This window comes from Saccostrea cucullata, unplaced genomic scaffold, assembly GCF_032062105.1.
Source record: "Saccostrea cucullata isolate Sc308-1 unplaced genomic scaffold, CSIRO_AGI_Scuc_v1 ctg17092, whole genome shotgun sequence".
Taxonomy (NCBI): Eukaryota; Metazoa; Mollusca; class Bivalvia; order Ostreida; family Ostreidae; genus Saccostrea; species Saccostrea cuccullata.
This window is the reverse complement of record NW_026940352.1, coordinates 1-12,255: the sequence shown is the minus strand read 5'-3', so window position 1 is coordinate 12,255 and position 12,255 is coordinate 1. Positions and strand designations below refer to the sequence as shown.

Below are 12,255 nucleotides of genomic sequence, written 5' to 3'. Positions count from 1 at the left end.
ACCTTTTTTAAATAAATTTGAATTTTTTTGTCACAAATGGATAAACATTTTGTGACAATTCCAGGTTAAAAATGACAAGATATATCCGCTTTTCAATTAGATTTGTTCTTTTTTACCATGCACTGAGACATAATCCATATTCTTCTGTTCACCAGTTTCAATTTATTTATTGAAATCTGTCGATTCAGACTTGTTGTTATGAATAATCATAAGTTAAAAATGAAGAAATAAAATTTGATTTCTATGAAAGGAAATAAATAAAAACCATTACCATGTTTAAAAAAATAGTATAATGTGTAATATAATCATAACATTCATAACAGTTTCTCATGCATATATTTATATATGCATATTTCTCTCTTTTTCTCTTAAAAAATCTTGATATACAGTGTTTCTCATGCAATAAAAATATCATATACATGTAAATGAAAAAGGAATATATACAATGTACTTAGTATTATAATCAAGGAATGCTTTCCACACAAACATGAAAAAGAGATCATATAAATCGCAAAAATAATATTTTATATTTACATTCCGTGTATTTTTCCTTATGAAATTCATTAGAAATCCACGACATTCAAATTTCTATAACACACGCGAAACCTTGTCACCGCGCGTTAGAATACACAGTAGGAACTACATGCATTTTCTATTACCTGGGAACACCAAAATGTACAATATGTTGACTCAATTTAAGCAAAAATTATCATCCTGTTAAATTAACGTAAAATTACTACAAATGTGCGTTTAAAATTAATTTGTCACTTTTTTCCCTCGCAATGTTTGTTTGCGTTTTTTAACTTTGCAACGTCATCTGACGTCACAAACGGCTCTTACGTCTATTAACCACGTCAGTTTTGAAAGGAGCTAAATTCACATTAAAGATTAATGAAATAAGTATTTATGAAGCAGGAAAATTAGAGAATGTAAATATAAGCATTGAATTCATATTTTTGGCTGTCTTCGGTCCTATAACACACCTGGCCGTGCCGACAGATTTATCATACCGCGCTAACGCGCGGTATTCAATTTGTCGGCACGGCCAGGTGTGTTATAGGACCGAAGACATCCCAAAATATGAATTCAATGCTTAAATAAACTCATTAAGAAACAAATCAATATCATGGCCTTAAAAGTACTCTGTAAACAAAAGTAAAAACATTCTGACATAAGGTAAAGAAAAAAACCCTTTAATCTTGATGCATTACAAAATTTCACAAACAAAAAACTCAACGTTTTACAGTATATCTCTCGATATTGTTTGTAAAAGTCAATCTCTTAGAGACTAGAAATCATTTTAATCAACTTGTCCAAAGTATCTCCAAATGAAGTATACATACATCTACACAATCTATACATAATTTTCTTTGTACTCCAACATGAAACATACTGATGACCTCTAAATTCATTTAATGCGACAAAAAATGCTGGAGGAAAAAGTGCCACCAAATTTCTCGGACCTTCAAACAATATGCAACTTGCCTACTTCGTTGTGGAGGTCGTTCCAACACAATTGCGACTCGAAGCTTATTCTGGAAAGTCTTCATGATATATATCGCCAATTGAAATAACAATTCTAGTTGCTAAATCGTGTTCGTGAGGATCACATAGTTAAATTTCCTTTAAAATATACAGCATATACTTACTTCAATTTCTTAATAATCAGGATCAGGCTCCTGCAAAAGAAATTGGGTCACATTTAATTTTTTTTTAAATTTTTTTTTTCAACTATATTTCAGTTGATTTGAGGACATTTTTATCATGCTCCATTGGCATAAAATATTTATCAACAAACTCACTTTAAGATATAATTTGATGCTTCCGAAAAATTCAAATCAATAACAACTTACATCGTTTCTATCTCTCCTGACGTCGATCCGAATTTGTTCATGTGTTTGATTTGTTCTATAATATTCCTAAAATAAATTATATATAATTGTGTTGAAAAGGAATATCTAGCATTTTAAGAAGAGCATTTAAAAATATATTTTTTATGATATAAAACACAAAACAATAGTGCCTTTCACTAATTTAACAATATTCAAATGTCAATGGGTACATGAATAATTATAATTCGTAATTTTTACTCACTTTCAATTGTAATTTGTTAATTAAAAAAAAAACAAACTAAGAACTGCTCATATGTTTTCTTAATTTTTTCCTTCTGTTTAACAAGAACAAAAATCATTTACCTTGGCCCCAGGATAATCCGGATCTGGAGTATAAGGCTCGAACTTATTCTAAAAAATAAAAAGAAGTACTTTATATTATTCTAGTTTACTTCATTATCACTTTCTAAAAGCAATTGTAAATGGGGATGCTCTTGAAATTCATAATGAAATAGGTTAAGATATAATGACAGTGATCGATATCCTCTATAAAAATGTATATTTGTGAAAAGGGAATAGAAATTCACGAGATGGAATATCAGTTGCCACAAAGGAGTAAGCATTCCTTTCCATGTCATATATGTGCTATTTGTAATATTCAGATAAACTGAAAATCGTAGAACAAAATAGAATGGTAAGTATGAAAGAGGTCATTCAACATTTGGCTTAAAGATAGATTGAATCGTATTTGCAAACAAGTTCATTGTATCGGCCCAAGAAATTATGGAATCTTGACTTTAAACGAGAACGTAGATATCATTGAATCACATACTAGTAATTGTTTTAAAGGTGATAATTGCATAGTGCACATAAATCAGGGAAGCTGATGAAGAAAGATTGAGGTCATCATGTTTATCATTTGGTTTGTAATTTGCCATCAATATTTTTAACTAGTAAAGCATCCAAATCTAAAACAAGTGTGTTATACTCTGTGAAGTCTTACAGTTCTAGGTCAAAGGACTACATCAAATGAAAATGAATGTTTTAAATTAATGATAAAATGGTGTAGATATATCTAAATATCTAACTGAAGGTTATGGAAAGACACCTCTTAAATCATGTAAAATAAGTTTAATAACATATCTTTCAATTACAACTACTCTTTCTTTACCAGAGAGAGAGAGAGAGAGAGAGAGAGAGAGAGAGAGAGAGGGAGAGAGAGAGAGAGAGAGAGAGGAGGGAGGAAGGGAGGGAGATAGAGAGAGGTATTGAGGTTTTCAAATATTGAGTATTTACTCACATAAGGTGTTTTTAATCTTGAATCTGATGAGACCGCTTGCTTAAAGAGTAGAAATAAAAAAATAAGAGATAATATACTAGTAATTATTTGTAATAAAACATCATACTTATAAAGCAACGTTGAACCTTTTTGTGCAGGGTCTTTATTTTCTACGAAAGCCCAGAAGGCTCATTCGAGATTCGAAATACGAGATTCGAAATTCGAGATTCGAAATACGAGATTCGAAATTCGAGATTCGAAATTCGAGTTTCGAGATTCAAGATCCAAAATAACCAATCAAAAGGCGGTTTGAGATTCAATTACTCCCCTTTATTATTTTTTACTATTAAGAAATCGTTGATTATTTTAATACCGAGGAGGTCATTTTATTAAATTACAACGCAAGAAAAAGTGTAGCGATCAAACTGGAGCGGATCAAAGATCTAATTTTAATTAGATTGCCCCCAACCCCCACGTTTTGGTACAGTAGTGCAGTATAGTCAAAGAAGTTTAAGTAGTAGTGTATTAAAAGAAATTAGGTACATGTACTACATTGTAAATGAAGTTCGATCCCCCCCCCCGTCCCCTTTCACGAAATAGGATTTTCGGGTTTGGACAATTTTTTTCTGTCAGTTTTTATTTCCAGGTTTGAAAATTATAATATTTTTGTCTGCCCCCCCCCCCCCACCCACCCACTCCACCCCACTTTCAAAATCGATGCTTCGTCTCTGTAATAATTAGTACTACGGGTTTCAAGGTGGATAGTGTTTGTGACACGGTATTAGAAAGTGGCCAGTGACCAAGTTTATGAAACCAATAGACAGCCCCTTAAATACGGATGGCTGAATTATGCATGCTTAATAAAGATAATGACCCATTGGGAATAATAAATTTTAAAAAATCATTGTTAATCCCCTTATCCCCACCCCAACCTCAAATAGGGGTTATGGTAATTGGAAGTTATTTTTGAATGGACATAAGCATTAAGTAACTGTTTTCTATAGTATATTATATAAGAAAAAATATTACTGGAATGGCCAAGTGGGAGGGGGGGGGGCAACATTCAAGTTATGATAAATATATATTCGATAATTATTTTAAAGGAAACCGCTCGGGTCTAGCAAGATACATACCCATTCATTACACAATTTCATACATCTTCAAGATCATCGAGTTCTTGATCTTTAATTTTATGTAGATTTTCGTAAAATTTTCTAACTTCTTCCTAGTTAGAATAATCTAACTGTGTCTCCAGGCGCGGATCCAGAAATTTTTTCCAGGGGGGGTCCACCCAGTTAAAAAAAAAATCCAAACCCAGATATTTCTTGACAAGCCAAAAAAAAAAAACCCTTAACTCAATGACTTCTATTGCTTCAAATCTCTCACATTTCATACCCATTTCACACACATCCTTGTTCACCAGGGGCGGGTCAGCGTTTTCCACGGGGGGGGGGGGGGGGGGGGGGTCCAAGGTGACTTTTCTCTTGCTTTAGTATATACATTTTTTAACCGTGGAAATTCCAGGGGGGGTCCTGACCCCCCCGACCCCCCTCTAGATCCGCGCATGGTCTCGGTACAGGCCCTCACCACAGTTAGAATACGTCCCATATACTTGCAATGTAGCAAATCGGAGCGGATCCGCTCCGAAACGATTTTGAAGAATATAAAATGATTTGCACTGGGAATAACTACCAAAATAATCAAAACAAACCTTTTTGAGATTGCTTATGCCTTTTATCCCATAAAATAATCCATATAAATACGAAAATCCAATTAATTTTCTCAACGTTTTTCTCTCGATTCAAATTACTACATTCGGAACTCTCTAGATTGTTCCTAGTAAATGCACTATGCGAGTTATCGCCCGTGTTTCTTTCTGCTATATTACGAATACACGGAACGAATTCTATCGTTAAACGGGGTCCGTAGGACAATATCATTTTAACGATAGAACATTCTATCTAACTTCTTCCAAGATCTGTTGTTGTTAGTTTACATATTTGCCATCATTATTAATCAAGTTGTTGATATTCTTATTTACGTTATTTCGTTTTTCTAGGGCACAAAATATGTTGTAGGTTTCCTAATAGAGGAAATACATAAAAATTAAGTTTTCAATTAATTATCTTGGTCTAAGGCTTTGATAACTTGAATTAATTAAAAATCATAGATACAATACAGACTGGAATTTATTTTATTTTATATCAAATAGTAGATGAGTCTAGCTAAGCTGCAGAACTGTGGCGTTATTGTTTTATATTTTAGTCTCTCACCATAGTGTTATGGTCAAACTCTCAAATATACTAGTAAAACCATAATGCTCATATCATTGGGGGGGGGGGGGCACAGCCACACATTTTCAGTTTTCAACAACCAAAAATTTCTTGACAACCAAAACCAAAGCAAAAGAAGTCATCAGATGTTTTTAATGAGGGGGCACAAAATTGAGGGGGCACAAGCATATGGTAGTTGTGCTTTCTATAGCATTTTATATATCGGCAAAATTATGGGGGGGGGGCACAATATAACGAAAGGTACCCTCATTAGTATTTCATATAAATAATAATTTTCTCCCTCATCAATGCTCTTATTAAAAAAAAAAGTCAACCGAAGAATTCCGCTATTCAAAGATAAGACCATATAATATTCTGTATACGTATCTATTGTTTTGTTTAATGAGGAAAAATAAGAATGTATATATATTTTCCAAAATGTAACCTAAAATTCCTTTTCATTTCGTTTTAATACATATATCTTTTTTTCTTGCATTATCATTTAAGCAAATGACCCATTTCATATGAATATATTCAACGATTTCTTGATAGTAAAACATAATAAAGGGGAGTAATCAAAGTTTACCCTGCCTTTTGATTGGTTAATTTGGATCTTGAATCTCGAAACTCGAATTTCGAATCTCGAATTTCGAATCTCGTATTTCGAATCTCGAATCTCGAATGAGCCTTCTGGGCTTTCGTAATTTTCATATATTTTTCGTTAAATACCTGTAGCTATATACAATGTACATGCATACATACCTTTTCACCATAGGTCTTATGTGTTGATACACGAGGTGCTTCAGGGATACTGCTAGCGTCTCTTTTCTGTAAAAATTATGTCATTCATATTTTGATTAAAAAGAATTCTGTCTACTTATATCTTGAATAAACTATTATATGTATTATGTATGGTTGTAAAACGAAGTTAGAATGAACCCCTTTTCCCACCCCTAAAACAATCAAATGGCTTTTCAAATTTCAGAGCTTCAAAAGGACTAAATCGTCATTTAATTCTGCAATGCAGGATTTATAAGATCATATGCTATTTAAATTAACGGTATTTTTATTTTTAAAAATCCTTTGTATAAAAATGTTTTAAAGCAATGGTTTATGGAAGGGAATTACCGCCATAATTCTATGCGTCTTGCATTTATTCTTATTATGCTTACTTGCTGATTCTTTGGTATTATATTAATTATATGTTACTTTATTGTTCTCATATTCTGCCTTCTTGCTTATTCTTTGGTACTGTGTTAATTATATGTCACTTTATTGTTCTTAAATTCTGTCATCTTGCTTATTCTTTAGTATTATTGCAATTATATGTCACTTCATTGCTTTCGTATTCGTGCTTCTTACATTTAATTTTAAACTTCTTTCATTCTTTATTTCATGTTTATATCTAAGTTGCTTTGTTCTTGTAAATTCCCTCTTCTTTCTTTTACATTGATACATAGTTTTAAACACATTACTATCATTATCTGAATTAAAATCGTAAATTCAATTACGCAATCCATGAAGCACTTTCAACGAAGACGAATCAAGTAGTACGAATTTGATGCCGCATTATGACGCCAGATGGCATGGTATTCGCTACAATTGCTGCTCCCGAAGAGACAACCTTCACCTTCAGAAATGCGAAACTAACCCTTTAAATATGGCGGCGAGGTATGTACGGTGGTGACTAGATGTCCAAGAGCTTAATAAAACAGTTTATTATACTTCTGTTAAGATTTTTCCTAATTAAAGTAAAAAGGTAAAATAACTTTTATACATAGTCTGAAAATTTTCACGCACAGAGAGCTATCTTTATACCTGGGTATTTTTTGCTACCCACCCTTGGCCCTGGAAAATTTTCATGCAATTTTTTAAGGCTAATTTTTGGTTTTCAGCGATAAATCTTTAGTCTGGTGATGTCTAGCTTCAGATCTGAAACGTTATGGTTTTATATAATTTTAGTCTCTAGGTTTAACCATAACGCTACATATCCCCTGAAATATACAGAAAACGTGCAATTAATGGCGCATTTTGAATTTTGCGCATTTTGTGGGAGAATATCTCCATTTACTAACATTGGTCAATTAACTACCTTTCACTCCCTAATTCTTGACACATTCTGTAGCCAATATGTAAATTTTATCCACCTCCCAACCATTTAAATTATAGGCAATAAACTCGCTTGAAAAGAATTTTCAGCAATCAAACAATTTTAATCAGACGAGTTTATCACATTTAGAAACGATTAGAAAGGTTTATGAGATGAAATATAGGCCTACAGATTTGTTAAATAATGTGCCCAAAGTTAGGGAGTGAAAGTAGTTAATTGACTAATGCTGGAAAGTGGAAAAATTCTCCCCCAAAGTGTGCAAAAAATACACTACGGGATCTGTAGATCCACAGCTCATTCTTGCAGTATTACAAATCCAACCTTTAGATATTATAATATACATCAGTATAATTATAAGCTTATCCACTGGTTGTGAGTGGGAAAGCTCTTTCATCAAACCTTTAACAGGAATTATTCCCCTCGGACAAGTCCTCGAGGTACATTTCCTTGTCGCGGGTTTGATTGATTGATTGTATGTTGTTTAACGTCCCTCTTGAGAATTTTTCACTCATATGGAAATGCCGCCACTTGTTGGTGGAGGGCTACAAATTTTGTCCTATGCTCGGCACTCGGGGCCTTTGAGCAGTGAGGGATTTTTTTCGTGCTAGCACCTACTGCGACATGGGACCTCGGTTTATGCGGTCTCATCAGAAGGACCGGTCTCCACGTCCCACAGTGGGAGTCGTAAGGATTGACTCCTTACTTCGCGACTCGAGAGCATACGCTTTTACCACTGCATCACGCGGGCGATGTCGCGGGTTTGATAAGAGACCTATTCCACTCACAACTTTCATTTTGAATACTTTAAACCTGCTAACAGTAATGTACAAAATATTTTGCTTTGGATTATGGACAGATCAGTTGATGTTCCCTCCAGCAGGTGTCTCGGCGGCTGATCACTTCAGCTCTCCATCACCAGGGAGCACCAAGAGACGACTATTAAGTGTCCTGACCAAGCCCCTCAATACACCACTGCCTGTACCAGTGTCCTCAGAGAATACTCCTACAGAAAAAAGCACTAGTACAGGGACCAAGACCACACAGATTATAGCCTTTCAGCAGGCTCTGACAAATGATGGCAGACAGGTACGGGGCAAAATTTACAATCCAAGTAGACTCCTAAAGAGATTATTCACTTTACAGTTTTTAGAAATTGTCCTTTTCTTAGCTCACCTAAGACAAAGGCTCAAGTGAGCTTTTCTGGTCAAAATTTGTCCATTGTCTGTTTTTGTCCTTGTCATTATAAACTTTTCACATTTTCATCTTTTTCTCAGAAACCACTGGGGACCAATTTCAACCAAACTTGCTACAAAGTATCCTTGGGTAAAGAGAATTTAAGTTTAATCAAATGAAGGGCCACACCCTCTTCCAAGGGGAGATAATTATAAATTAGTGAAAAATGGCATTCTTAAAAAAAAATCTTCTTCTCAAGAACCGCAAGGCCAAGAAAGATGAAACTCATGTTGAATTATCCTTAGGTAGTGTACATTCTATTTTTTTCAAATCATGACCCCCAGGGGTAGGGTTGGACCACAATGGCTGATCAAAGTTTTACATAAAATGATATAGGGAAATCTGTAAAAAAAATTTCCTCTCAAGTACTGCAAAGCCTTGATTAGTGATATTTATAATAAGTCATCCTCAAGTAGAGTAGATACAAATTTGTTCAAATTAAGACCTCCTAGTTGAGGACAGTGCCACCATGACTGATCGAAGTTTTACATAGGAATATAAAGGAAAACTCTCAATAACAGAAAAGCAGTCAACTTAAAATTATTACAAAGTAATATATACAAACTGTTAAAAAAAAAAAAACTTTAAAATCTTTCGCAAGAACTTTCTCAAGAAGTAATCTGCAGTATTAATATGGAGGCATTCTCAAGTAGTATTAGAATTCAACCCCCCCCCCCCCCACACACACACACACACTTATCCCCACCCACCCTTTCAGTAAATTTTTCAATTCGGATTTGGTTTGTGCATTTTCCTAGCTCATTTGGGCAATGTGGCCCCTGGGCGTCTTGTTTAGCGTATGACTGTACATGTGGATCACTTTGAAAACGTTAAGAGTACAGATCCATGCAAGATGAATTTGAATCAAATTTTGGAAATTGATATGTTACATCTCTACACTTAAAAAAAAAAAAATTATGAATTAATGTGAAAAATTTTTCAGATAATGTAATATCACATGTACAACCTTTTCCTTTCGTAAGAAATGAAAATAAAAAACACTTGACTGTTCAGTTATCCAATGAAGCGAGCTCTGTAAATTTCATTTACCTATTTGAGAATTCTTTATAATTAGCTCACCTGAGCCAAAGGCTCAAGTGAGCTTTTCTGATCAAAATTTGTCCGTTGTCTGTCGTTGTTGTCGTCGTCGTTGTCGTCGTCGTCGTCGTCGTCGTTGTAAACTTTTCACATTTTTGACTTCTTCTCAAGAACCACTGGGCCAATTTCAACCAAACTTGGCACAAAGTATCCTTAGGTAAAGGGGATTCAAGTTTGTTCAAATGAAGGGCCACGCCCTTATTCAAGGGGAGATAATTAAGAAATTATAAAAAATTGATGGAATGTTTCAAAAATCTTCTTCTCAAGAACCACTGTGCCAGGAAAGATGAAACTTATAGGGAAGCATCCTCAGGTAGTGTAGATTCAAGTTTGTTCAACTCATGACCCCTGGGGGTAGGGCGGGGCCAAAATGGCCGACCAAAATTTTACATAGAAATACACAGGAAAATTCTTTAAAAATCTTCTTCTCAAGAACCACTGTGCCAGGAAAGATGAAACTTATAGGGAAGCATCCTCAACTAGTGTTGATTCAAGTTTGTTCAACTCATGACCCCTGGGGGTAGGGCGGGGCCAAAATGGCCGATCAAGGATTTACATAGAAATTCATTGGAAAATTCTTTAAAAATCTTCTTCTCAAGAACCACAATGCCAGGAAAGACGAAACTTATAGGGAATTATCCTCAGGTAGTGTCGATTCAAGTTTGTTCAACTCATGACCCCTTGGGGTAGGGCGGGGCCAAAATGGCCGACCAAAGTTTTACATAGAAATACATAGGAAAATTCTTTAAAAATCCTCTACTCAAGAACCACTGTGCCAGGAAAGACAAAATTTATGGGGAAGCATCCTCAGGTAGTGTAGATTCAAGTTTGTTCAAATCATGACCCCCGGGGTTGGGCGGCGCCAAAATGGCCGATCAAAGATTTACATAGAAATACATAGGAAAATTCTTTAAAAATCTTCTACTCAAGAACCACTGTGCCAGGAAAGATGAAATTTATGGGGAAGCATCCTCAGGTAGTGTAGATTCAAGTTTGTTCAAATCATGACCCCCGGGGTTGGGCGGGGCCACAATGGCCGTTCAAAGTGTTACATAGAAATATATAGGAAAATTCTTTAAAAATCTTCTTCTCAAGAAACACTGTGCCAGGAAAGATGAAACTTATAGGGAAGCATTCTCAGGTAGTGTAGATTCAAATTTGTTTAAAGCATTACCCCTTGGGGTAGGGCGGGGCCAAAATGGCCGATTAAAGTTTTACATAGAAATATATAGTAAAAATTCTTTAAAAATCTTCTTCTCAAGAAAAGCAAAGGCATGAATGATCATATTTTTATAGAAGCATCCTCAGGCAATGGACATTCAATTTTTGTTCAAATCATGACCCCAAGGGGTAGGGCGGGGCCACAACATGGAATCCAAGTTTTACATAGAAACATGTAGAAAAAATCTTTAAAATTCTTTTCAAGAATAGCAAAGCTATGATTAGTCCTGTTCATATGGAAGCATTGTTGGGTAGTGTAGATTCAATTTTGTTCAAGTCATGACCCCTTGGGGTATAGGGCGGGGCCACAATGTAAGTTAAAATATGAAGGGCAATAAAGCCACAGGAAATCAAAGAAATATGCATGCATCCTTAGTTATTGAAGATTCAAGTTTGTTCAATATTTTTAAATCATACCATCTCCCTTTTAAGGATTGGTTTAGACCACTACTGGGTATAAACTGATTTCTGCTTTTTCCCTATCCTCATTACTCAGGTGAGCGATGTGGCCCATGGGCCTCTTGTTTATTATAGATTTTGTCATGGAAATGACCTTGTTACAGACATGAAGGCACTGGTTCGACAAAAAATTATGCACATTGCAGGTTGTGTGGAAAATGGAAGATACCAAAATTTGATACCAAGTATTGAGGATACAATTGAGATGATGATACAGTTATCACAGTTCACAGATATCGAGAACACGTTAAATTTAATGGAGGAGGCACTTCCACATTTAAATGGAATAATCAACTTAGGAGCTGATGAGAGTAGTATAGCTGCATGCCCTGGCCCAGAATTGGAGTATCATGGAAGAGGACGACCAACCTTTAAAATACCACAAGAAACATTAGAGTTTTTTCTTGACAATGGTTTTAAGGTTGCAGAAATTGCAAGGCTAATTGGAGTAAGTAAAAGAACAGTTGAAAGACGCCTTAGTGAAAATGTGTTGAGTGTAAGACAGTCATACAGTCAGATGACGGACGAGGAGCTGGAGGGTGAAGTGAATACAATTGTAACCGAATATCCGCATGTTGGTTACCGAACAGTATCTGCATTTTTACGAAGTAAAGGACACCGTGTTCAAGAAAAGAGAATTCGACATGCCATGCGTAATGTAGATTCATGTGGTGTGCTATTTAGAAGACTCGTTCTTTCGACTAGTCGAATTCAGAGGCGTTCATACAGCGTGACAGCTCCACAAGCTCT

The 12,255-nt window shown here is 35.0% G+C and overlaps 1 protein-coding gene and 1 long non-coding RNA gene across 2 annotated transcripts; one reads left to right on the top strand and one right to left on the bottom strand.

Annotated features, from left to right (window-relative positions):
• Positions 1-1,097: 1,097 nt before the first annotated feature.
• LOC134255152 (uncharacterized) lies at positions 1,098-6,278 on the bottom strand. Its single transcript, XR_009989468.1, has 5 exons — positions 6,147-6,278; positions 3,133-3,171; positions 2,196-2,243; positions 1,854-1,919; positions 1,098-1,679 (listed from the first exon to the last, which is right to left on the bottom strand). It is a non-coding gene; the product is annotated as an uncharacterized LOC134255152 (long non-coding RNA).
• A 1,457-nt stretch (positions 6,279-7,735) lies between these two features.
• LOC134255151 (uncharacterized) lies at positions 7,736-12,250 on the top strand (the record flags this gene model as incomplete). Its single annotated transcript, XM_062737659.1, has 2 exons — positions 7,736-8,580; positions 11,581-12,250. Coding segments are annotated over exons 1-2 (684 nt in total), but the record flags the coding sequence as incomplete, so codon positions are not given.
• Between the last annotated feature and the right edge of the window lie 5 nt (positions 12,251-12,255).